This window comes from Brachyistius frenatus, unplaced genomic scaffold (assembly GCF_029030835.1).
Source record: "Brachyistius frenatus isolate BFR_SWC_R1_liver_20210118 unplaced genomic scaffold, ASM2903083v1 Contig_43, whole genome shotgun sequence".
NCBI classification, from domain to species: domain Eukaryota; kingdom Metazoa; phylum Chordata; class Actinopteri; family Embiotocidae; genus Brachyistius; species Brachyistius frenatus.
The window spans coordinates 2,002,584-2,029,727 of record NW_027210642.1 but is presented as its reverse complement, the minus strand read 5'-3'; the positions used below and the strand labels follow the sequence as shown (position 1 = coordinate 2,029,727).

The 27,144-nt window shown below is 47.2% G+C and overlaps 2 protein-coding genes across 15 annotated transcripts in view; one reads left to right on the top strand and one right to left on the bottom strand.

The window, feature by feature from the left end:
- Positions 1-27,144, top strand: part of LOC138623397 (BAH and coiled-coil domain-containing protein 1) — a 64,283-nt gene that overhangs the window by 27,256 nt on the left and 9,883 nt on the right. For 4 of the 12 annotated variants that reach the window (XM_069702901.1, XM_069702900.1, XM_069702903.1 and 1 more), the window contains exons 3-19: positions 3,377-3,559; positions 10,828-10,953; positions 11,145-13,601; positions 14,500-14,614; positions 14,728-14,927; positions 15,242-15,403; positions 16,889-17,175; positions 17,519-17,864; positions 18,740-19,672; positions 21,136-21,305; positions 21,467-21,603; positions 21,812-21,925; positions 24,644-24,758; positions 25,073-25,307; positions 25,430-25,624; positions 26,519-26,692; positions 26,827-27,116. In XM_069702901.1, coding sequence (XP_069559002.1) covers positions 3,377-3,559; positions 10,828-10,953; positions 11,145-13,601; positions 14,500-14,614; positions 14,728-14,927; positions 15,242-15,403; positions 16,889-17,175; positions 17,519-17,864; positions 18,740-19,672; positions 21,136-21,305; positions 21,467-21,603; positions 21,812-21,925; positions 24,644-24,758; positions 25,073-25,307; positions 25,430-25,624; positions 26,519-26,692; positions 26,827-27,116 — 6,239 coding nt within the window. The remainder of the gene's footprint in view (positions 1-3,376; positions 3,560-10,827; positions 10,954-11,144; positions 13,602-14,499; positions 14,615-14,727; positions 14,928-15,241; positions 15,404-16,888; positions 17,176-17,518; positions 17,865-18,739; positions 19,673-21,135; positions 21,306-21,466; positions 21,604-21,811; positions 21,926-24,643; positions 24,759-25,072; positions 25,308-25,429; positions 25,625-26,518; positions 26,693-26,826; positions 27,117-27,144) is intronic. The other 8 variants (XM_069702912.1, XM_069702909.1, XM_069702906.1 and 5 more) reach the window with 8 other exon arrangements.
- The window catches only part of LOC138623400 (cytohesin-1), a 149,695-nt gene continuing 142,357 nt past the window's right edge, over positions 19,807-27,144 (bottom strand). For all 3 annotated transcript variants that reach the window (XM_069702916.1, XM_069702914.1, XM_069702915.1), the window contains exon 14: positions 19,807-19,819. The gene's annotated coding sequence lies outside the window, so the exon portion shown is untranslated. The remainder of the gene's footprint in view (positions 19,820-27,144) is intronic.

Sequence of the window (27,144 nt, the reverse complement as noted above, 5' to 3'; positions counted from 1 at the left end):
ATCGCTGTCAGGGATCGGCGCCGATTAGGATGCACATGACCCGATTTTCTTGAGAGCCCATGCAAGTGCACTGCTGGCACCACTTAAGAACTGGAGAAATAAATAAACGTGTTTTCTTTTTTTTCTTTTTTTAAATACACGGGCAGAGAAAACATAACTTTTACAAGGAGCTGGCGTAGTGGTGACAGCCATCCTGGATCCATATCGCCATTTAGTAAACTGCAACATAAACAGCCATGGTGAGTCCAGTGCTGTCATGCCTCGGTCCTTCGGCCCACTTGTTCTGCGCTGCTTTGGTTGGCACCCAAATTGAAACGGCCCCAACACCAAGGCGGACCAGCCCACTTTTATTACCCGTGCGCTTTCTCACCAACACCTCGGATTCATTAGGATTTAAATGGGTGGACGTCATATAAACACAGTGAGAGTGCAGCTCATGTTCTTTCATTCAACAGTGGTAGAACTTGAGAAAACTGCAAGAGAAAAGAGAGATTTTCGCAGGATCACGCACATTCTATTTTTCAGCAGGGGACAAACAGCAAACATGACACTGAGGGAGGGGCCATGGCTGTGGCGTCAGCAAAACCTCCAATGTGACAGAGGTGAAGGCCGCTGCATTATTATGCTGTACCTACTACAATTCAGACTGCACCAGTGGTCAGCTCTTCTCCCAGTGCAGATGCTGCGAGGTCTGATCTTGCTGTGCTGAGGGAAAGGCTTCATATGATTTGATCCGAGACCCTCCTGAGGTTTTTCATTCATTCCCCTTCTCCCCTAACACCAGCTTAAACTTCCAAGATCTCCTTGCCTGACATCTAGACATCCACCTTTTTTTTTTTTTTATGTATTGTCATTCTCTGTGCCTTGTCTTTTTGACTGAGGCGCTCTCCTCTCTTGGTGTGTTAAAGAGGGGCTTCGCGGCCTCTCTCTGTCACTCCCTATGTCTCTCTCACCCTTTCTCTCTCTCTCTCTCTCTCTCTCTCTCTCTCTCTCTCTCTGAGGCAGGGCCGTTAATAATGCAGGAGGATTAGCTGATTTATGTGAGCCGGAGGCGCTGAGGAAAGCTGGGGTTCCTGCGGGGGCGACAGGCACAGAGGGAGAGGGGAGGCGAAGAGCGAAGAGTGTGCAGTGCGGAGGGTGGTGGCATACAGGAGCCCTAGGTGTCTGGATGGCAGGGGGTGGGGGGGTTGGATGTGTGCCTGGTGAGCACGCTGGCCACAATCCACTCCCCCCCCCCTCAACTGGCCCCCGACCCCCCCGCCACCCCGCACTCCACAGAGCTGTGCCAGGAGCGCTCCGCGTAGGGACAGGGTGATAGGAGGTGGCGGCAGCAGGGAAGGGAAGGAGGGGACTGGGGGCTGAAAAGGAGAAAAAGCCTGGATAGTGTGTCACCACGTTGCCTCCAATCAACTTGGACATTAGCCAGATAATCAGAATAAATCCATAAATTGATGTAAAACAAATGATCAACCAGAAACGAGAAACTTAAAACACTTTTTTTATACTGCTTCTTGCTTTTATGAGCCTTTGATAGGCCGGTGCGTGAATGCACACGCATATACGCACACACACACACACGCGCACACACACACACACACACACACACACACACACACACACACACACACACACACACACACACACACACACACACACACACACACACAAGGCCGGTTTTAAGGTACTTTTTCGAGGTAGAGCTCTGTAACGTTGGGGATCGTGGGGTATTTCCACCTGTCTGGGGCCCTGGTACAAAGTATGACAGGGGTGTTTCTGAATGTCAGAATGTGTGTCCATGCCTAGTTCTGTGTGTACGCGTGTGCCTCTGCACGCCTCTGTGCTCCAGCCTATGAGCCACAGGCTATTCGGCGCAGGAGCGAGAGCGGCAGGCTGATGGGTTTATCTCTGCTGTCTGCCCAGAGGATGTGCTCACTCACCGCCCGGCTGATTAAGACTTTCACACAATTGTTCCCAGAAAAAAGCATCTATTCACTTTTGGACCGATTCATGCTTAAAGGAAATCAAATCACACAGCCTTCCTCGTATGATCAGCTCGTCGTGAGAGGCCGATAGTGAATTTTTACAGTGTCGCTCTCCCCTGTTTTTTCACAGCTCGCTCAGCTTGCACAATGTATGACACACCGATGAGTATGTCCGTGCAAGTATGTGGATGTGCGCTCTCATCACGGCAACTTCATACATATGCATGAGACTTCACGGTGGTGTGACTTGGGGGAAATGAATGTGCAAAGAGCTGGGCACCCGGGTCCCTCACTCAAGTGCACTGGCGGGCGCGTAATGGGAATGCAATTTAAGCAGTGGTTAATCAGTGTGTTTTCTCCAGCTTGCCCAGCAATGCATAATAGACAATCAGCCCCTAGTCACACAGGCGTTGCTACAAATGGTCAATTACTCATCATAGTCTTGTTAAACACACAGTTCAGCCAGCCAGGGACAGATTGCTCTGCTGGTGCCATCATTATGGTAAAGAACAAAGCAAAGCAAAGCAATGTGTCAGAAAGAAACCGGGACAGAGGGAGGGGAAGAAGAGACAATAAGGATTTGGACTCATGCACATGGTGTATTTCTGCTCATCAAAATGGGACGGAGGAGGAAAAGAGAAGAGAGGAAATGGTTACTGTGACAAAGGAGAGGGAGGGAGGAATAAAAAAATAAAAAAAAGTGTAAAACAACTAAAATGGCACCAAAGAGGAAAGAAGAGCGCAGGATTGTCAGAGTCATGCAGAGAACAAGCAGGAGTGAAAGAAAAAGACAGAGAGGAGGTGAAATGGAGCAAAGCAATAAAAGAGATTGAGGGCATGAAAGTGAGAGATGGAGAGCACAAGATAATGGAGGGAGGGAGGGAGAGAAATTGAGAAAGGGACGCTGGGGAGCAGGAGCAAAAGTGTGTGAGAGCGAGAGGGAGAGAGCCTGAGAAAGTGTGTACTCAGCTGTGAGATGAGACCTCTGTCTGCCCATAGGGAGAGGCGTGTGAGGGGAGAGGACGCTGCCGACAGTGAGGGGGAGGAGAGTCTCACACTCTCTCTCTCTCTCTCTCTCTCTCTCTCACACACACACACACACACACACACACACACACACACACACACACACACACACACACACACACACACACTCTCTCTCACTCATTCACCCTCTCCCTAGGGCAGCCATCAAATCTGCCTGGCTTAATGATTCCACCTTAGACAGCCAGTGGGCTCCATCCTGTTACATCTACATTGAGATCTAATGCAATGTTTTTTTGTTTTTTGTTTTTTTTAATATTTGGTCACACTCATGGTCACAGTGTACGTCCACTCCTCTGACTCTAACCATGTTTTTTCTCCTCCTTACCTTTGTCCCCGTGGGAATGCAGGCAGTGGATTGATGGGCAATTCCTCCGCCTCCTTTATGGGGACCTTTTTGGCCAGTAGTCTGGGTTCCCCCCCTTCCCATCCGTCTCACCCCTCCCGGCCGCCCTCCTCGCCCTCTTCACCCTCCTTCCGAGGCGGACCCCACTCCAGCGCCTCGCAAATCTGGTTTCCCCATTCGCATGAAGGTACCTCAGATCACACATGTACACAAACACACACCCACAGCCTCATCCCCTCATCTGACCGCCTCGTCTGGGTGATATCCATGTCCCGGCAGTATTGGGGACAGAGCTTTGCAGGGTGTATTGTTACTCTGATATTGTATATTTTTAGGTCGTGTTAGGTTTCCACCGAAGTACGGCCTGTAATCGTCTAGCGAGAGCCGGGCTCCCACCCTTTTATTTGTGCACCAAAATAGGCTGAGGCCAAGCATGTTTGGGACGAAGCTCTGGATCCAGACACGGGGTCGAAAGTTCAGCCAAGGAATCTTGCGGTATTCGATTCACGTCAGCAGGAATGTCACTCAAGGCTCTCCGAAGCAGCACATGCGAATGTGGGCCAGTAAAAAGTTGCAGTGATTGCAGAGCTTTCAGCTAGTGTCTCCATCACAGCTTTAATAGGGTGGTTCCCACCCAATGTGCAGCATTACAGGACCCTGACTACACACACACACACACACACACACACACACACACACACACACACACACACACACACACACACACACACACACACACACACACTGTGCACTGTCAGGGAAGTGTAAGCACACACACGCACACACACCAAGTTCAACTCCTCACACTTCTGCTTGGATACAGCCAGGAAGTCAGACAAGGATAAAGCAGGGAGATTAATCTGGTTGGGTATTTTGGGACTTGACATGCTCAGGACGGATAAATGTAAGACCTATCGAGCCATTGGCACATTAACGCACGGTCTGCTTTCCTATGACTTCACTTCTGTCGCTTTTAGATTTACATGCTCATAATCTTTTGCTAATTACACGCCGTGTTGGCCACCCAATGTCATCTAGTGATCCACAGCCTTTGAAGTTGATGGACCCTTGTTATTTCAGCCCTCTTTTATTTATCTATTTATTTTCCAAGAATAGCCCATCTGTTAGTCCAAAGGGGGGGGTTGTTATTTGTGGTCAACGATCAGCGGCTCCCCCAGTTGCGCGATGTGCGTTCGGGGCTGATTGGGTGCGTTGCAGCTGAGATGCTGTCTGTTTGTTGAGTGTGTGAAGCCATTGGATGCCTCCCACAAGCTTTCCCCCACTCCCCCGCCCCACCTCGCTGCCACGTCCTGGCCACCAGCGGCTGAGTCAGTGGACAGCTGCTACAGTGGTCAGAATAGATGAAACTCTAGACTCCTTCAAATAAACATGGGGAAAGGAGGAATATCTCTAAACGAGATATCAGCTGGAGAATCAGCTCATTCAGAAACATTTTCCCTCCAGTGACAGTGTTTCTTTTACCTTCTACTTCAAGCTTTCATTGTCGAACACTTTCTTCTCGTGGAAAAGTAAAATAATATTAAGAGTGATGATGATAATGCCAAGCCTAATAAAAGTAATGGAGGTGATTATGACTGGGATTATTACTCAGTTGGCAATGGAGGCCATTATCTCTATTGCAGTTTAATTGCATATAACGCACTAAGAGCATGATTGAATCCAGACTGTTCATCAACCACATTCAGCTGTTCCCTCCTCAAGATAATTGCATATTGTCTTTTTCCTGTTTTGCATAAAAAGCAAGTCATCAAAATGAGCGGCACAATTACCCAGACTCTCGCCTCCTCTCTCCGGGTGTCAGCAGAACAACACCAGCAGCGGAGCAGGCATTGACTCGTGCGTTCGTCGGTGCATTAGTGTCTCACTTGTAACCTCAAAGATGTGCTCTGGATTTTTTTTTTTTTTTTTTTTCTCCGTGTGCTTTTAAAGTGGCTGCTTGCATGCAAATCCAAGCATAGCACTTCAGATTTGTACTCAGAAATTCTTTTATGATTCTCCTGTTTCTGAGATATACCTGTCATTGTGCAGAACGTCTTTGTTTCTGCTATTTCTCAGAGCCATTTTCGTCAAATTAAAGAGCTAAAATTTATAATTAACCAAGGGATAACTATTATCGCATTAATCACCCGCTACCCAGTCACTTAGTCGGGATAAACACTCAGTGGACTGTAGGTACATGGAGGTAGGCTAAATCATAAGCGCATTTATTTTTTTTATTCTACCTTTATTCGCTAAATCAGGAATAAAAAAAATAAAAAAAATGTTCTGCAATAATTATCACAGACGTTTGAAATGTGATTAGATTGAAGCCAAATGAAAGCCAAATAACATGTAATAATAATCATAAAACAATTTGGGGGTGGCAGTGCCACATCTGCGCAGTTCTCGCTGAATGTTTTACTTTAACAACAGAAAAGGTTTAGAAATGTTTAATCTTCATTTGAAACTAGATCTGCAAAGCACACAGTAATCAAAAGATACACATGGCAGATATTGTTTTTATCCCACTGTTTTTTTATCCCACAAGTGCATGAAAAAAAGCAAAAATGGTTGAAAAAAAAAAAATTAAAAAATAAATCTGGATTTGGACCAAAATTGAATCACAAGATCCTTGGCCGAATTTACCACACAATGATTTACAAATCAACAGAAACACTAACAACCCAGAAGATATCGTCTCCTTGGTGGAAATAATAGCCTCAAATAATTTTTATGAAAACAAGTGGGTTCATGACTAATTCTGACAAACATAACCAGTTATTCAGCTTGGTTTCATTGAATTCTGTCGCGAGACTACATGAATGTGCGACTAATGATTTTGACAACATGGTGATCGACCAAGCTGCTGCACCCAGACCCTCGATCAAATCACTGTTTTATACTTGTACAGTTGTCTTCAAGTAGAACCTAAACTTTTTTTTTTAATTTTTTTTTAAAATTTTTTATAGCAACTCCTCCACTGTCTGATTGGGTACTGAAACACCAATAACAGAAAATCGGTTAAGCTCAACACCACTGACCATGTCTGTCAAAAACAAGCTGACAATCATAGTTTTTTCACAGTCCACAATACAAGGAAGCTCCCAGATTTGACACTTTTTGGGTGAAAAATGCCTCGTATAGTTTTTCTTTTCTTATACTTTTCCATGGAGCTCCACCATGAACAGGCTGTTTTGTGTCCGTGTCTTGAAGGCGTATTGATGTGAATGACCTTCTCATCTGATTGGCTGACTCTTTTCTGAGTGACGCACGCCCAGTTGTTTTCCTCAGTCTTGTTAGCTCAGCGATGTAATGATGGCTGCATGCTTTTTTTTTTCCGACATAAAAACTTGGACAGTGGGCTACGCTGAAGGCGGACATATGACATGAGCTTCAGTTTGTGACATGAAAAACTTACAGAGGTCCAAACAACACGGTTGCTAATTTTTTTTAGCTGTGTTTATTTCTCCATGAACTGAGCGTTTCAACACTTTCGCAGTATTTATACAACTAGATATGCTTTATAATCACAAAATGAAACGTAAATCTGAATTAATACGATATAGAACTTCTAAGTATGTGTGGACAGGGTTCTGAGTCTGTTTAGACAGAGACAGTTATCATGCAAATAGATCAGATTTGTGACACTTAAAGTAGACCTATAAAGAACATCACCACATAACGTTAGTGTTGTGGATCAAGATAACTTTGGCGAATAGAGTTTTTGTATCATATTCTCTCTGATTGCCAAATATAGTAACAGACCTTTTTATGTACAACATGGAATCTATCTGTTCCTTTGCTGAGTTGACATGTGGGCTCACTGTCACACACACACACACACACACACACACACACACACACACACACACACACACACACACACACACACACACACACACACACACACACACACACACACACACACACACACACACAGAGAGAGAGAGAGAGAGAGAGAGAGGTGTCAGTACATGATTGTGGGTGCAGGAAAAAAGGGGGAAAAACAAACAAAAACAAGGACAGATGAAGCGCAGTGGCGTTTTTAATATATGTAAAATGTTTTTCATAACACCTGGTAAAATGGATTAGACCCACTGAGATTTTGAAAGATTTATATTCATGTTTGAATAAACCCCACGGAATCAACAGAGTGCAGAAATTAAAAAAGGAAAATAGAGCAAAAAAAAAAAAAAAAAAAAAGCTGCAGGTTTCTCACAGGCCTGAGGCCAGCTGGCTGCAGTCCAAATGACTTCTTACGTTATGCCAAAAACAATCGCCATCTCATATCCCTGTCCACACATATAGACACACATGCTTGCACACACACAATTGCCTGCACACACCTGTCTAATCCACTTCTGTTTGATACGCCTTTCCAAGCCTATCTTCAGTTGTCCATCTTTCCTTCTGCGAGCAGTTGCTAGCTTTTCCCTTTTGTAGGATTTAAGCCGCACCCCCTCCTCCCCCCACCTCTCCTCTTCCACACTCCTGCTTCTTTCATTCTCTCCCTCTCTTGTGCCAGCCTGCATCCCTTCCTTTCAATTAGTCAAACCTGAAGAGATCCACCACAGCACTGCCCCTCCTCCGCCAAACATCTCTCGTCTCCTCTCCTCTCCTCCTCCTCCCTTTCTGTGTCTTGATGGCTCTGTCACTTTTTCTCAATTAGCCGACCTGACAGGCAGCTCAGGCTGCTCCTCCTCTCCTCTTGGTCTTCCTATGCCATGCTCTCTCTCCATCCTTCTGTCTCTCTCTCCTCTCCTCTCTGAAATGTTACAGTCATTTCTCCGGAGAAAATACGTTATTTTGTCTTTTTTTTTTTTGGCAAAAGTGAGAAACCCTCATCAGTACCTGAATGGGCTGGTGTCGTCAGCGGGTCTGAGGAGAGTGGAGAGAGGATGGTTGTGAGAAACGAAACACTGTCGTCCGCCTCTTAATGCAGCAGGCGTAATTCTCCTGTACCTCGAGGTGCTGTTCTATATCCAGCCCCCTTCTTTGTCCTCCCTGTCAGCCTGCTTCTCTCAACTCGCCGTGCTGTGAGAAATACCTTCAGAACTTCTGGAAATCCCTCCCTGGGATGCAGCACTGTTTGTTCTGCCGCTCGCCCCTACACTCCGCCCGTGGAAAGGGGGCCATGCGCTGTGAACTCCCCTCTTGTCATTCACTTGCTGATGCTGACTTGTTTAGTGTGTGAGTGTGCGGTGGGAGCGAGAGAGAGAGAGAGAGAGAGAGAGAGAGAGAGAGAGCGAGGCTGCTGTGCAGTCAGCAGACTGCACTAAGACCCTGCTCACGTCGCCTGCAGCAACAGCAGCAGCAGCAGCAGCAGAAGCAGCAGCTTCCCTTGTCCTGGCCAGATTAATGGCTGAATGGGCTCTGCCGTGCCCAGCGGTTCCCCTCTTGCCGCCCCAATGGAGAGCATGCTGAAACTGAGCAGGCTGGCATTATCGGGCACAGCCAGACCACACTGTGAAAGGGGATTACGCCGTCAATCGTCACGCTCACAAACAACATGCTGCCGCAGAAAAAAAAAAAAAAAAAAAAAAAAAAAAAAAAAGACCCTCTCCCAGCTTGGATAAAGACTGGCAAACGGCTCTCTCTGCTTTCCTCCCTCCCAAAATCAGTGAAAAACGTCTTGCTTAAACAAAGGATCCCCCTCCTCCCGCTCTCGATGAATTGGCATAAATGTGTATGCTTATTAATCATGACAGCGAAGAAGGAGACAGATACAAAAAGGGGGGGAGGGAGGGGAGGGAGGGAGGGAGGGAGGGAGGAAAAAGAGTAAGAGAGGTAGAAAAATAGGTGAAAGACGAAAAAAACAGAAAGGGAGAACAAGTGGGAGTATGTAATTATCAGCCCATTGCCCTCCTCGGAAAGCAGCACCTCCTGTGTTATTGCAGGGCTATTTGCCCTCTCTGAGAGTTTCATTAATTAAGATGGGAGGATGCGAAGGCCACACTAAGATGAGGTCATTAAACCCACCACAACACTCCTCCCTCCCCGGAGCTGGCTCACAGCACCGTCCCCATTGTTCCACCGGCAGAAAGTGAGACATTCAACACTCAACGCTGCTGTAAAAAAAACCACGGCGCTAAACACACACACAGCCAAATAAACTGTGTGTGTGCCTTCTGGGATCAGGTCACATGCTTGCCAACACAAATACGTCTGTCTTTCATTTAGCTTGTATGGAGCCGTGTTTCCCTCTCTCTCTCTCTCTCTCTCTCTCTCTCTCTCTCTCTCTCTCCCCCCCCCCCTCCTTCTTCCTTCACTCCCGTTTGCGAGTTATGTTCGAAAATGAGGTTGGAGGGCGAGACAGGTGCAAAAGCCGGAGAAATGGAAGCGTGAAGCACCTGGACTTTTCTGGATGACCCGGAGGTCACAGAGATGCTTGTATGTGGTGCTGGTGGTGATGGAGATGACCCGTCTGTCCATCTACGTATCGCTGTCTCTTGTCTTTGTTTTTCCTTTCCTGAAAGCGTCACTCTTCTGGTGATAGTGGATACATGTCTGTTTTCTTTTTCGCATTTATTTCTGTAGCCTGTGTATAGCCTGATGACCCAGGTTTAATCATGGGTTCTTTTTTTTTTTGTTAGTATCACATTACATAATATGCTCAGCAGAGCACGTTCAATGTAGTTGTACAACACTGCTGTCAGTAAGGCATTTCATCACCATGCTGCCCTATTTTTGTATTTTACTACACTTTGATTTTACCATTAAATCCTTCTTTTACAATTGAGTGAAATGATTAATTATACAGCAGCAGGCATGGGCTAAATTAATTTGCATTGATGTGTTTGGATGCTATAGTTACCCAATTGCAGAGGAAGTGGGTTGTCATAGTGATGCTTTTTTTTTTTTTTTTTTTTTTTTTTTGTCCTAATCTTGCGATGAGCTTTCATCTCATTCCATCTCTTCTCTCTCCTCCACCCTCAAAGTCCTTTGTGTTTTTCAATGTCCCGACGCAAAATTTTTTTTTTGTTTGTTTGCTTATGGTGTAAATGTCCTCCAGATGGGCTTGGTGTAATATCCCCAGGTGTACTGGCTTACAGGCCCAACATCCCGCTGACCTTTTACCTCTGATGTAGGTCGGTGAAGGTTAGCCGCCCGGCTCTCTGCTCATTGTAAACACAAGCTTCAAATCCGTCCTTATCACTCCATTCAGATGGAGAGTGGAGCCACCGCCGGTTTTGAGAGTGAGATAAAGAAAGAGCCATATGTTTCAAAGACAAATTTCATCTATTGCAGCAATCCCCAAGCTTGTGTTTTTTTTTTTTTTTTGCATTTTTAACTCGGGCAGCAAAGGCAAACATGAGAGGCCGAGCCAGTGCTTATTTGCGTATGAACACCACCAGCTGCATTGGACCTGAAGGATTACACTGGATAACTGCATCTCGGTGGCTGTTGTCCTGTCTTATCAATTCTCTCCTTCCCTCACTCTGCCATCCATCTCAGCAGGTCCAGGGTATCCTCGATTCTCAGGGAGTCTGGCCCACACCTTCCTTCCAATGAGCCACTTGGATCACCATGCCAACAGCGGGGTTCTCTACGGGCAGCACCGTTTCTACGACACGCAAAAAGGTGAGATATTTAGAATTTAACCAGACAAAAATAAGACATTTAAAATCGAATTTAAACAATATGGTTTGGTGTAATTTAACATGGAATATTACTATAAGGCTGCTTTGGGCCAAATTATAGATTCTGTCATTGCTTTATCCTTTTTGTTCTGATGTATTTGTTTTACTGACCTGCCTTCCTTCCTCTCGTAGAGAACTTCTATCTCCGAGGTCTCCCATCCCAGCCGCCTCTCATCTCAGCCAATCACAGTCTGCCACCAATGTCCAGGGCAGGTTCAGGACACTCTCAGGGGTCCTGCAGCAGAGACAGAGATCCAGGGGTGGGGACAGGTCTACATAAGGGTCTTAAAGAGGGGTCCGTGGAAAGAGGAGTGGTCCCTGTCAAGGACAAGGAGAGGTCCAGTAGCAAACAAGAGGCTAAGGAGAGACAACAGCAGCAGCAGCAGCAGCAGCACCACAGCCACCAGCCGCCCCAGCCCACACACCACCACCATTCCCACACCCATCAGCAGCACCCACACTATCCACAGCACCCACTACCCCTGGAAGAGGTCAACAGTCGGGCCCTGGAGAGGCACAAGGCGTCACTCACAATGGACTACAACAAAGACCACCCTCAGAATATGGGCAAGCCCCTCAGTGCCTGTTTGCATAATGGCAAGATGCAAAATGGAGATGCAGGAACTGGAGCGGGGACTAAGGTCTCCATGTCCAGCTGTGGTGGGGAGGGCACAGCCCTTCGGGCCATGGGGGGCGGGGGGGTCAGCCAGGGCAGACATATGGGGTCGGGTGGCAGTGGTCGCTGCACCAAAGAGGGTATAAGTGGGGAGATGAGGATCAGCGAACAGCCTTCAGACTGTCTGGAAAGAGGTCAGGCACCACTTCACCACTCTCTGCCCTACTCTGTGCCCCCGCCTTTACACATGGGTTCTGCTACTGGAGGGGCACACCCCCATCCACATCCTCACGCCCACCCCCACACACATCCTCACCCAGGGGGCTTCCACTGCCTTCAGCTCCATCCCAGCCACCCACACCACCCACATCATTCCCACCACACACACCACCATCCGGACTTTTTCTGCCCGCCCCCACCTGCTCCTCTAGCCAATCCCGCCTCACATGAGAGGGGGCCAGTCAACGTGGGCCGAGAACCTAAAGTCACGGGGGCCACATTTGTGCCATCTGTGGCGGACCTAGGAGAGAAATCTGGCGGGCCATTCCAGCTTGGTAACCCTGACTGTCAGGGTGTAGGTAGTGGAGGAGGTAGCAATGCCAAGGACAAGGCAATAGAAAAGAATGGCGGTGGGCACCATAGTAGTTGGCACAGAAAACAGCAGCAGCAGCATCAACAACAACAACAACAACAACAACAACAGCAGCAACAACAGCAGCAACAACAGCAACAACAACAACAACAACAACAACAACAACAGCAGCAACAACAGCAGCAGCAGCAGCAGCAGCAGCACCCATACAGAAAGACAGAGAAGGCGCCAGACTGGATGCAGTCCCACCACCAACACCTTCAGCCCTCACAACTTCCTCCACCTCCCCAACAACAACAGCCTCCACACTCTCAACAGCAGCACCAGGTCGTGAGATCACGGAGTGCTGAGTGCATCAACAGTGGTGTGGACATGGATGTGTTCAGACCCTCGCTGCCCCAAGGGCCCAAGGCGGGGCACTCTGTCCCTCATTCTGTAAACACCTCTCCTTACAGAGACTGTTCCCATCCAGGACCCCCACCCAACTCCTCCCCACTCGGAAGTAAAAACATGGGGCAGCACAGTGGGACTGGAACAGCTCATGGTCCTGCAGGTAGCTGCTCCCTACAGAGAGATGGCCAAAAGGTAGCTCGGATTCGCCACCAGCAGCATGGCCGACCGGTCCCAGACGCTCCTTCTCCAGCGGACTTGAACCAGGGGAATAGTCAGGAGCTTAAAAGAAAGATGGACATGTCTCCTTATGGCTACAGCAACAGCAGTGGGCAGCACCACCACCAGCAGCCCCCAGTGCCACCCTGGGCGATGAGGCCTCCCCATCACATGTCACAACCGGAGGAGGAGCAGAGGAAGTCCTACATGGACTTAGGGAGCACCGGTGGGCAACACTCGCAGCAGCAGCAGCAGCAGCAGCAGCAGCAACAGCAGCAGCAGCAGCAGCAGCAGCAGCAGCAGCAGCCAGGAATGAGCCTGCCTCCTCCACAGCCCCCTACTGCACCTCCCCTCAGTCAGCAACAGCAGCAGCCACAACAGCAACCTGATCCCCAAGGTCCAACTCCGGGCGAGAGCAGTGCCATGAAAAGCTTACTAAAGTACAGCAACCAGCAACAGCCACTGCTCCTCTCCCAGAAGAGCCCCTTCGGGGGACTGGGAAGTCTCAAGTCAGGGCCGTCTGGGGGGAGCTGCGCCCTGCAGGGCAACAAACAGACCTTACCTTCCAGGAAGGGCCCAACCAGTGACAGCGAGCGCCCTGATTACGGTGGGCGGAGCCGGGAAATGGGGGAGACGGGTCATGGGGAAAGCGAGGTGCGGCAGCCGCCGGTGGGAATCGCAGTGGCAGTGGCCAGACAAAGAGAGCCACCATGTCGGTCAGCGGACAGTCATCCCAACAGCCGGCAGGGCAGGGTGCACCCCTCTGTGAAAGGTAAGCAGTCGAGGTCACTGGCTTGACCTTTTTTTCTTAGGCGACTTGCCAATGTCCTCGCTGTGGAAAAAAAAAAAAAAAAACGAAAGCAAAAAACTGAAAAGCACATCTGTAAAAAGCCTGAAAAAAATATTTGTGTAAATTAGTATTTTTTTAGACAAAACTTTTTTGTAGGTAAAAACTTTTTAATTTAAATTCTCTAGCTTTTAATACTCAGAGGTTTCAGTATAACTTGTTCCTCAGTAGTCCCAAACCAAGCCTGACCAATTTTAATTTTTTTCTGCATTATTCAGCTTTTATTACTCCTATCAAAAGTCAATGAATTAAACACTGATAATTGAATTCCCAGAAGTAAAATCTCAACAATGTTTTGGAGAAATGGCAATTTACAATACTGCAGTATTACTGAACTCATTTCCACAACAACCTAGTCCAGTTTTTTATTAAATTTAGCAGCAACACTCAAAATATATTCTGTAGCATCATTATTTTAATAGAAACAAACAGTACACAATCAGTAGCACATATCTATCCATGTTTAGATCTGTATTTACTGCCCACTTATTCATTAAATCATCAGGCAGGCGTTTAAGAAACATGTAATCATTGTGCTCTTTATTATTATAAATTATCATAATTTTTTTTCATGCTATGTAGAGAAAACAACATTCGCACATCTAATGGAAATATGCAGTAAAAAAAAAAAAAACATGACCCACTGTGATAAAAGTGAACTTAATGAAGAGTCTAAACATATTCATGCTTGTTTGAAATTCCCTGTTTTTCCAACATTTCTGCTACAAAATTGACACTTGAAATGTATTTATTTGTCAAGTTGTGTCAGTATTTTTAGCCACAACAGCGAGAGCTAATGGTTAAGTTTGTGTTTGTCTCACAGGACCTCCTCGCTCCATGTACACCTCCGATCCCACCGCAGAGGAGGAGAGGAAGAGGATGAGTGAGGAACAAATAGGTCTCACTTGCTTGGACAGAGAGAGAGATGCTTATATCAGGTAAAGCACATGTAAAAGCCCTATCGCTCAATATTCAAATCTGTATTGCCAGAAACCTTCTGCATGCTGGTCTTCGTCTGTATTTCTTCATCCTCGTCTCATCCTGATGCCAGGGACAATAAAGAAAGGGTGGAGTTTGCGAGGATCCACCCGTCCAACGGCTGTCACGGAGACCTCACCTCTCATCTCATGGTCCCGGGCGGGACTTCCCTCCAGTCTGGTCAGTTAGGAGATCCTGCTGCACATTCTGCTCACCATCACTGGATGCCAAGAACTGGAAGTCCTTCCCTCTGGATGACAGGACACTCTTATGGTAAGAAAATACTAACAGTTTTGGAAATTAAGATGCAAAAATTGTACTTAGATTTTCTTCGGGTGTGACTTTATTATCTTCAGTAGTGGTAATTTAACTGAAGGAGGTTATCCAGTCCGCTTTCTCTTATTCATGGAACAGCTCTAAAACATAGGTGTGCTGCACTGATTTCTAAGTGGATGCTTTTATATAATGTTACTCATCAGCATCTTTTCATTTGTTCCCAGTCAGTTTTAGAACCGATTTGATTACTTTTCAGAGCATGAACATAGGTTGATGGTTTTGTAATCTAATTGGAAATTCTCTCTATAAAGCAGGTATAGGACACACAACCCTGCACCAGAATCTGCCCCCTGGTTTCTCTGCAGCCATGTCGGGCCCTCTGCAGCCGGTGCTGCCTCTGCCTCAGGACCCTTCCGCCCAGCTGGTGGTCCTGCCCTCTGAGCCTCCCACCCATCCTGCAACCCATCACCTGGGTATGCCACAACCTTGCTTTCTCCTCTGTAAAGCCAAGCGTATTTATAAATCAGATTAAACAAACGAGCCTGTCAAGAACACACTAACTGTACACATACAGCCCCGTACATCCAAATCCCCATAAATTAGAAATTTACTAAATTTAGCCTATGTTCCCTGGAACATTAATGCAATGTTATTTCAGTGTTCACATAATCTGGGGATAACATTAAAAGAACTGTTGGTAATCACAGTGATCCCATGAAGACTGCTGACTAATTTCCCTTTCATGGATTTGTTCACACACACACACACACACACACACACACACACACACACACACACACACACACACACACACACACACACACACACACACACACACACACACACACACACACACACACACACACACACACACACACACACACACACTCCAATTCAAATATTTCCTGCACACCAACTGCTCCGCCCAGCAGCAATAGTGCTCTCAGTGGGTCAGGATGCTCATACAAAGCTATATGTGCAGCACCATCACAGCAGAGGAAGAGGAAGTGTTCGGATAAAGAGAAAGATCACTTCTCAAAAGTCATTGTAGACACATATTCAGTGAGCAGGCTGTGAAATTTAATTAGCTCACCATCTTTGACGGTACGGCTCCCTCTGTGCTCCGCAGGAGTTTCAGCTGGGGAGGGAAATGCATCCACACAAACTTTTCAACAGGAAACATTTGCATATTCAAGTTTATATGTCTTAAATTCTTTGTGTGTTTTGCAGAAGGGCTGAAAGATCAAGTTAATTTGGATAAATGTTAATGAGAAGTGTATATTACGCTGCTTATACACTTCTCTAGTGGAACATCTGTCGGTGCAAATCACCCACATCAAATTGTACTTATCCTTAAAGCCACATAGGAGATACACCCACAGACATGGGAACTAAGCTTACTGCTGGGCCATTCTGTGGACCCCCCTCTGTGGTTTGGCCAGGCAGGTGGGACTTTTTTTTGGCAGTAAGGCCGAATTGAATGCTCCGATGAGACTTCCAGCCCAGTATTTTGACCTCTAATCAACCACTATCATCTGTTCACATTTCATCATTGTCATAACTGTTTTCCCAGCATTCCAAAATTCTCAAAGCAGTTCTTAAGAGAGAGATTTGTGTTGAGAGCGCGGGAGAGTGTGGGATTGTTGCTGCTGCCTGGGGAGATGATGTTCTGTGAAGTCAAAAAGTCTTTTCTTTTTCTGAAGGGATCTATAAAATGTAAATACAATGATTTTTAAATGATCCATAATGGTTTCACGGTTTTGAAATAGTTGTGTGGGAGGTACATAATGATAGATATGGAGAACACAATTGCTCTCTGTTCACTAATGTATTCTAGTGTGCTGCGCATCATGCTGATGTATGAATCCAAAGGAAAGTGATGAGTGTGTGTGTGCGTGCATGTGTTTTTGTTCTAAGGTAGCCCCCTCCATCACATTCCTCCTCCTTTTTCTCATTAGATGTGATGGAGCAGCAAGGGCTGTGGCCCCCTGTGTACGGTGCCCGGGGCCCACCCTCCCACATGCAACATCCTGCTGTGTACTCCCGATCCCAGTTTCTACGGCAACAGGAGCTGTACGCACTCCAGCAGCATCAACAGCTCCAGCATCAGCACCAGAGTCACCAGTCACAGCAACCACACCTACAGTCTCAACCTCAGCAGCAGCAGCAGCAGCCGCAACAGCAGCAGCAACACAGAGCTGCACACGGCATGAACATGCAACATCAAGCCGCTCACAATGCACAGGTGATGATAAAGTCAAAATACGCGAGGAACATTCAAATTTCAGAATCTTCTGTATCTATCTGCACACACAAAAAAAGAGATCAAGACAAAAGAAGAGTGAGTCATGAGTCAGCTTAAAATCTCACATGACTTTCTAGTCTATTTTTAACTCGCCTTACATTTATCTGGCATATGCTGATATTCTCACAGGGACAGAGTGAATTGCTAAATATAGGCTGCAGAGCAAGCAGCTTTTGGGATTTGTTATCATGGAACTCATATAGAAAATTCACATGCTTGATATCTTCAAGATGAGTTGACTAAATGTAGATGTGAAAATATATATATTTTGTTAATGTCACAGCTACAGAAGAGACCAGATGAGCCCTCGGTTGAACTAGAGGAACTCATTTCAGAGCCAAGAACGTCTAAACCTGCCAAGGCCTACTCCTACAACTCGCAGCAGAATAACACCTCGCCTCCCAGGGCCTGTGCTGCTCACTTGTCCCCTTGTTGCCAGTCCCCCTCACTGCGACAACATCCCAAAAGCACTCCTTCAACACCCTGCCCTGCACCCAGCCCTGTCGCTGCAGCCCCCCACTCACCAGCCATCAGCCCTGCCCCGCCTCAGATGCTCAAAGGGGCTGAATCTCAGGACAAGAGAGGAGAAAGACAGCCCCCGCAGGATTATCCAGGGTCTCTGGAGCCTGGTAAGCATAAATTAAAGGGTCAACACGCAAACCAAAACATGCAAATGTGCCTCAAAGTTTTCCAGCTGCCTTTGATGCACTGTGTGCGGTGGCTTAAGTGTGAACAATATTGATATCATAAAATGAACGCTTGTAAAAGAACATGCTGATGATAATCAGCAAGTTACAGATGATACGTAAAATAAATCTGAAGAGAAAAAGAACAGAAGAATTATAGGTTGCAGCTGCACCTTGTACACGGCACTGATTGGTAATTGGAATTGCCACCGCTGAATGATCAATTTTTTCTGCTGGTGTTGTGGTAATATGTGTGGGTAGCTTTTTTTTGGCAAACTCCCTGATTGACTAAACAGCTCAAAGCTGAAGAAAATGGCTGCCGGCTGTGCTGGGGCTTTCCAGTGCTGTTACCTTGGTAATGATTGAAAAACACCTCAGCGGCGGCCCTCGCCTCTCCTCCAGCCCCACAGGCCCCGCACTCTCTTCATCATTATTAATGTCTGGCAAACGGCTCCGGCACACCAGAGGAATAGTGTCAGGCTCGCTGATAAACCAAAGGTCTTGCTCACTTTAAATAATACACACACTGTTACTTGTAGTCCTCTACCCTTCTTCCAGCTGGGAGATAAAGGCAGAGGGCTACTACATTTCCTTTTCCCTATTTTTCACCTCTTGTCATGTAGGTAGTAGCAAGGGAGTTAAGTATAGTGTGGGCATGATGTGAAGGGATTTTATGTTTGCACCTTTGTATGAAACAGTCTCATCTAGAAAATAGGTATTTCTATTTTATTTCAGCTAAAATATCTTTATTCAATATTTCTGTGTCAAATTTGATCACAATTGTTGTTTTTATTACCTATATTTCTTTCCGTCTATAGACTTGCCTCCTGGATACACCTACCCTGCTATGGCTATGGGCTACAGGAGCGGACCCTCCCCTCAGGATGTTCGCCTGGCTGAGCCAGCTGACCTGGAAGCAGTCCAAGTGGAGCCTGCTGAGCATGCTCCCCAGTCTCTCGCCAGCTTAGGGGAGGAGTTAGACTGCCAGGTGGTGGTCAGGCCCCTCCCAGAGTCACTGCCACTCAAGGAAGTGGAGCAAGAGGAGGAGGAAAGAGTTCTGGAGCAGAGGGAGGAGGTGGCGGGAGTGACAGCAGCCAGCTATATGCCTGGAGAGGAGGAGGCAGAAGAGCAGGGGCCAGCTGAGGAGGAGGTGATGGTTTGCCCCCCTGCTGAGAGCCCAGTGTGCGAGGCTGCCTCCTGTCCAGTCCCCCTTTCAGCAGAGGAGCCTGGTAGGCCAGAAGCTGTCATTACCTTGGAAGGAGAAGAGGATGACGAGGCGATGGGTGGGGAGAGTCGGGTGGAGCATACTCAAGAGATCACCATGCCTGGAGAGCAGGAGCCAGAGCTGCCAGCCATCATCGAACTTGACCCCGCTTCCCCTGCAGCCCCCAAGTCACAGTCTCTGCCCCCCGGGGGAGTAAAAGACAGCGAGCAGCAGCACGAGAACAAGATGATCCCTGATGACGCCTCAGTGGATTTTGTGTGTCTTTCCCCTGCCTCAGTTTCTGCCCCGAGCCCATGTGAGGCACCTGTTGTTGTGCCCCAGAAACCTATTGTGCCCTGCTACTGGAGTCTGGAGCTGTTGATTGCTGCTGCTTTCTGCACAGACGTACCCCCATTTCCCTTGTACCCTTTAAGCACCCCATCAGTTGCCCCATCGCAGTACAGCCCCCACAAGGGTATGGAGCTTCTGAGTGAACTTGCAGATCTGGAGCTGCAACAGCAAAAGCGCACCAGTGGGAAGAGCCAGGGTGAGGGACAGTGGATCTTCCACGACTCACACATGCTGACATGCGCACAGGCACACACTCCTATCAGCAGAATGCACTTCTCTCTCATAGTTCACCCTCCTCCTTCCTCTGTGTCCACTGAGACAAACTCCCACTCCCCCCTCAGGCCTAGCCTCCGTCGCTCTGTGTTCCCTCCCAGATACTTCTCTCTTCCTGCTGGTCTCCAGAGCCTCTGGTGGATTCTAACACGTCCCCAGAGAGGCTGTCTGCACAGCCCGCTTGCCGTTGCTCTCCTTTGGTGTGTTAAAGGCACTTTTATTTCCTAAAAGGCTGTTCTAACAGATGCAGAGGCCTCAGGAGAGGGATAAGAAGCAGGAGGACAGGGCTGAACCACTAGTGAAGGGTGTACACCTTCCTTTCTCACTTCCTCTCTCTTCCTCTCAGCTTTCCTCGGGGAGCTGTCTCCCTGTCTCTCCATCCTGCAGCTGTTTGATTCACACACGTGCACAAACGTGCACACACCCAAACACCCACGGCTGCAAATACACACACTCAAACAAAAAGGAGACGCACCGATCGGTCTCCCTCTCTCCCAAACACAACACGTTCCTGAAAGTTAGTGTGTAATCACAAAAGCAGTCGATGTTTTCAGCACTCTGGAGCATTGCCTGGCTAATTAGACCCTATTGTTTTAAAGTGCCTTTTAAAAGCTTCCTTGTTTTTCAAAGCACCATGTGTTTTTTTTTATTCATGCAAAAGGATGTTTTGTGTTTACCACAGCATCCTAATGCATTTAACTGCTCCCAAAAGAGGCTGCTATAAAAAGGGTATCATCTGATTCCAGAGTCAGTGATGTTGTCTTCTTGATGCGATACTGTTGACAGCTCGGGGAAGTGGCACATGTCGGTTTACAGTCACAACAAAAGTCTTTACCAAAACAATTACTTAAACAAGTGAGAAGCATCAGTATTCTTTATTTATTAATTCAAGATGTAAGGCAGTGTTACTTTGTACACAAAATGTCAGATTTCCCTTCTGTGACGACGCTGCACTCTCTGCGGTTCAGCCGATAGTGCAGTCCATTAATGGCGGATATTGCAGTCAATGCCAAAGGCAGATAGGCTACATAGGAAGAGCTTCGTCCAGATGGCCACAGTAGCATCTGGCGAGTCCATATTGATATGACCTCTGAAATGATGGGTTGTTGCCTCCTCATATTGCTTTAATGCACCCAATTTCCTTCTTCCTTGCCCAATTAGTCACTTTATCACAAGATTACTCCTGAAAAAATAAGCCACGTGCAAGTTTTGAAGCTGAACACGTGGTGCTCATTTACACAAACCCTCGTTTCTTTCTCACTTTGACACTCTTTTGATTAAATATTTGTGGACACAATCTTGGTTCAATTGTAGTGTCTCTAAATCAAGTATGTGTGGTCTCAATGTGAAACAAATCAGCATGTTTTTTTTCCCGTTCCCTCACAGAGGAGGAGTTGCTCATGTTTGACCTCCAAAGCCTCGCTACTTTGGCCACAGCCCGTGCTCTGGAGTTGGGCTCCCAGGAAGGCAACAGTATGGGTTCAGGGCGACACTTCCCAGCCCGCAGGAGCCTCAATTTACGCAGGAAATGCAGCTGGACACCTCGCAATGAACCAGTAAGAACCACAGCTATAGTGTGCCCAACTGGATGTTTCAAAATCCAAAGAGCCTTTTGGCTTTTAATCACTTTTGATTCAATGAAATAAATACGTTTTACTAGAAAGGTTTGAAGGTTGCTTTTAATATTAAAAATAACCAATAGTTTTGTGTACTTCAGGTGTGCCCAGCCAAGGTCAGCATGGAAACAATGGATGGTCCAGAGCTTGCGATGCGTGTGAAGTTGGCTGAGATACAGCGTTGCTACAAAGAGAAGCAAAAGGAGTTGGCCAAACTTCAAAGGAAGCATGATCATCAGTGAGTGTGACCTCTTCCTCCTTTACCTAAACCTATTTTCAACCATTTGCAATCAAAAATCTCCAAATTGATAAACATAGAAACTTCTAGTGTCAAAAAGGATTCCTTCCAGTACTTTACTTGTACACCCTTTTTGAGTTTAGACGTGTAGTATGATGGAGGTCTTCTGCCTGCCGCCATGTGTGTTTAGATCTGTGTGTGCACGCAGGAAGGAGGAAACACCTCGCAGCCCAGCACGACGAGGGCCGGGGCGGCCGAGGAAACGGAAACCCGCCTTCAGCACAGGTCCAGTGTCCTCATCGGAGGGCCAAAGAAAAGTCAAGTGAGTATCAGTCTCCATCTCTGCTGGTGGGCTGCAGTCCAGTCCTGCACGATTAGCCCCTCTGTATCCCTGCCCCACAGGGACTGCCTCTCACTGGCATAAACAGGAAATGAGAGAACCACTGAACCATTCTAGAAAGTATACTTGAACCCTTTCTAATCTAATCAACACTGGTGTTAATTGTATAACAGCATAGTCTGTGTCACTTGTGAGTATGTCTGCTAATACATACCATTTAATTAATCTTGATATATGGACCATTACAAATTCTCTCATAGCTCTCATTATGTTTCAACTTTGCTGAAACCCTAAGTGGCATTACTGTGGTGTTTTTTGAGCTTCACCCGGCTGGGTGACAGGCAGAGGATGTAATTAGAATACTCTGAATTCTCCTGTAATCTGTCCCAGCACCAGGAATGTGACACACCACTACCATTACAGCCCCACTGGGTCAGCAGGGGTCCAAAGGATAACATGACGGTAGCATAGTCCAGGCAATCGAAGTTAAGCTGACATTTAGAGCTTTCACACAATGTCCACGTATGTTTTTGAGAAGAAAACAAAATAGTGGAGAGGAGCGGCAGAGTCCAAAATGAAGGGGGCGGGGACGGAAGGATAAGGAAGAAACAAGGAAGCAACTTCTTCAAATGTGTTGATGGCAGCGTTTGTGAAAACAAGAGATACATTTCCTGTTTGGTGGTGGCGGGGGCTGATGAACCAGCAGGTTTTAGGGGATAAACGTTTGCTGTCAGGCTTCAATTAGCCTTGTCATCAGGGTTTGGGAAGGCTTAGGGCACCAAATGCCACCTCGCAGCATTCCCGCTCTCTCCCACCATCTTCTCTTCTCTGTTGCTTTCTCACTGTGGTTTCTGGGCAACGGCCCACAGTGTTTTCAGCTGCCCCTCTGCGATGTCACCTCCACTCTCCTTCCACCCATGTACCCCTGCCCCCAGGCCAGGCCAGCACTGATCGGAGCGGGGACGCTGATGCTGGGTGACAATGACACCCAAATGAAAGGGTAACAGGCCACAGCCCTGCAGTGAAGTACAGTGGAGGGAAAGGTGGAGGCTAACGTGGGAGGGGGAGGGGGGGGCAGGAACTGCAGTCTGTCTTATTGTTAAATTTGAGCCACAGCTCAGCTACAGCTTCTTTTCTTCAAAGCAGTCGGGGTGTACTCCTTTTTGTTTCCGGTGTGTGTGTGTGTGTGTGTGTGTGTGTGTGTGTGTGTGTGTGTGTGTGTGTGTGTGTGTGTGTGTGTGTGTGTGTGTGTGTGTGTAAAAAGCACAAGAGAATGATGTGATGCCTCTGACTGGGGACTGATTAGCCTCATGTTGTGTTACATGGTGGGATTCTGTAAAAGCATGTATTGCACCTGCCACTTGTGCCACCACAAGGCAATGACACCTCTGTGCTAATGGAGGTCAGTGGGCAACTATCCCGACCTTATTTTTGCTTGAACCTTCACGTTTGAGATATGTTCAAGCCTCCGTGCTGGTGCAGCCGATGCATCTGGGCAATTAAGTACGGATGCAGCTGTGTGCTTACAAGCGTTTATGCAGGCATTGTTTGTTTTTGTGCAGGCCTCTTGTTAATCCTATGGGTAAGGCACAGAGTTCCTCTGTGGTGCTTCTTTGATTGGAGGGAAGGTTGGAGAGAACTGCTGCTTGCCAGCAAACCCGACTAATCAATTCTGTTTAATTAGTCACTGTACGCTGAGGCCCAGCAGCCCCCCCGCAGAGGGGAGGGTCTCTGTCACATTGTGTTTGTCAGCAGCGGAAGGCGAGCTATGGCGGGATCTGCCTCACAGGGACAACTCACACTTCACTGGCACCTCTGTCACTCTCCTGTCAGTCAGTGGGCAGACAGTGCCACTGCCTGACAATCGCCTTCATTCTTTTTCTGTTACAGGTGCACTCTGACACGCTCACAGCGAAGGCCAACACACATCCTCTGTATTCACACCCTGCGCTCCTACGCTGATAAATGACACAAACAAAAGAAGCGCACACGCATTTGATTCCAAACAATGTGCGGTTGCAGAACTGTGTACGAAACAATATGCAAACAGAGAGCAAACATGAAATTTTGAATATGCAGTACTTTATCTACTTCACATTTTAAACTCTGCTTACTCTGTAAATGTGACTGATTTCCGAGGCTGTGTGCACACGAGCAGAGGGGAAGTTAATCTTTTGTTTGAGCATGGCCTGGCTCACGTCGGTGCGGTCTACGGGCAGCCTTCCAGAGGGAAATTCAAGGGCATTTGAAGTGGCTGGCCTGTGATGCTGCTCAGTGTAGGGGAAAGAGTGTGCCATAGTGATATGAAAATGCAACCGAAGAGCTATGATATGTGCTGAAAACAATACGGTCGCATACAAATGCAATGCCTTCCAACCATTCGCTGCATCCTTCAAAGCAGCAGTGCTTCACAGGCAGCAAACACACTCCCTAGATAAAGCATTAATGCCTTTTATACCACACTGCCCTCAAACAATCCCAGGTTCCTTGTTAGATCCCAATTTTTCAAGTGTGTGGCTCAGACACTGGGCTCTCCTTGTCCTTGTTTGTCATTCTGTTCATCAGACAGAGAAAGTTATTAGATCCTACAGAGAGGTGACTCAACTCTGTTTTTCCCCTGTGATGTGCTACCCCCTCTTTTCCTTTCAAACTGCCACCATTCTTCTCTAATGAATGCCTCTCCCTTGTTTTGACTGTCAGGTCGATGGGGGCGGGGCTTGGCCTGTCGCCTGAGGACCTAGGAGGGGGCGGAGACAGCCAGAGACGCAAGAAGAGGCTGTCCAGTCGAGGCTTTGAGCGACTCAGCAGCACACAGGTCAGGGTCCCCTTGTCCTGCTCCCTTTTGTCCTCTGTGCAACTAGAAATGAAAGAGGCCACCCTTTGTTTCTTTGCATTAGATATATTCCTTTGTTGCACACTTCTAATTAGGTGCTACCCTCAAGAGTCAAATCCTCTGCTCTCCATATCAATATATTTTTCATTGGGGCTTCTACTATTCCTTTTTCTTCTCTGTGTGAGCAAATGAGGGTCCTCTTCCTCTGACATTCTGAGGCCTTTGCGGCTGCTGTAAGCGGGAGTGTAACTGGCTTTCTCTGACTCTGACTCTCTCATCTACTCTCTCTGTTGCAGCAGATAAAAGCACAGGGCTGCAGAAAAAGCAGTCTTCACACTGTGCTCAGCTCCAAGCTGGCTGGTGATGTGGCTCAGCTCAAACAAAAGGGCCAGGTTAAAAAGAATCTCTCAGGGACAGGCTTCAGGGACAAGGACATTTCGCCCTGCAACTCCAACCCCAAGCATGGATACAGAAGCCAGAGCACGAGCAAAGTCGAGTCCAGGCGAGAGTCTGGGGGACAAAGTGATACAGGTAGATAGGCAATCTCATTACTGATTGTGCCTCATGCTGTTTGGTATTAATAAGCACAGACTCTCACTGGTGAAACTTCCTCCAACAATTAGCCTAGATTTAAACGTTGATTGGTTTCTCAGCAGCCAGTGTGGACAGTGTCCCCCAAGAAAGCTGGAGTGGACTGGTGCGCCGTGGACGTAAAAAGGCATCCACCGCCCTGACACAGTGTTCCTCCCATCTGAGCCAGCCCAGGGCGAAGGTTCTCCGCGGCCAGAGACGGGAAGCAATGGAGGAGGAAGAGAGCTCACCAGCAGAGAGTGACTCCTCTGATCAAGGTGAGGCAGCCAATACTAACACCCAGTTATGAAAGTATTGAAGCCGGTGTTGACCCTTGAACTTTTAAAGGTGACATGTTTCCCTGTGTTCTTGCTGTTGAATTCTGGGTTCTCTCTTTTACTCAGTGAAGTGAGCTGGCGATAATTGGCCAGCTATGAAAGTGTTAACAGCCACCTGTCAACGTTTTTTTTGAGGGCTCAAAATGCTTTATTCTATACAGCTCTAAAATGTTGTGCATAAAAGAAACATTTGACCAGTTTCAAGCTGAAAAAATAAAGAAACAAACCCTGACACACATATCTGGCCAGGGGATTACTAACACATTGAATCAGGCATCCTTTAAAAGACACACAACGACCCTTTAAATCCAGTTTTGTTAATTTGCAAATCACTTGGAAACCAATCAGAGGTGAGTGAAAAGGTGATGATGAATGTTCTGTAACAGACTGGAGTGTGCATGGAAATTCAACACCTCAGTGATTGGCTCTGCCGGTCTGGTGTAGATGTGCAGCCACAGCTGTGGACACTTGGCTGTGAGAGGCTTTGACAGCCCTGGAGACTTGCAGACTGGGTCAAAGATCTGCTTGAGAAAGTGCAGCGACAAACACACAAAAACTCCCTCCTACGCTCCCGCGCACACTAGCTCACAGTAACATGTGGGTTCACACCAGGAAATACCGCTGAGGCAAAGCACTTCATACATCATTTCTATGAACCGTTAAACTATTTACGTACATGCTAATGAAGTGCCTGTGAAATGATTGAGAGTAAGTTGAAGAACTTTACTGGTTGGTAATGATTTAAAGAGATGGATTTGATATGCAATGTGAGTTGAAAAATAATCTACCCATTAATAAAAGATCTGCGCTTTTTTTGTTTTCTGTCCCCATTAGAAGATGAAGAAGAGGAAGGCAGTTATGACACTGATGAAGGTCCAGATTACAGAGGCCAGCCCCCCAGAGATGTCACTTCTAGCTCCTCTGTGACTGGCCCGAGTCCCTCGTCTGTTGTAAAACTGGAGGCCAATCAGAAAGCCAGGAACAAAAGACAGAGACAGGAGCTTTATGGTAAGAGTGTCCTTTGAAAATGATTTATAGGTCAACAAAGCTGCCCCACATCTTCATGGGAAGCATCTGTTTTCTGTTTCTCTTCCTTTCTTGTTAGCTCGGTCTAAATCTGTTTCTGTAATTGAACCATACAGGCTCGCAGAGTCTCTCTGGAGCAGAGGGGGAAGTCAAAGTAAGGAAGAAGCCCACCTGTAGGATGAGTATGGTCACTGCAGCCAAAAAACACCAAGACCACCAAGATCATCGGCTTGAAGGAGTTAGAAGGACATGCGGACCCAGGTCTAAGGAGCCTCGGTGGGGGAGCCTCGGGACAAGAGGCAACCGATACAGGAGGAGCATGGGACTGGTCACCTTCCCAACCACCAGTGAGCGTCTGAAGAGGGCGACCCGCAAGAGCACCATGCTGAGAGGAGCAATCAATAAGGTATTTTCATGGAACTTTCGATCTACTG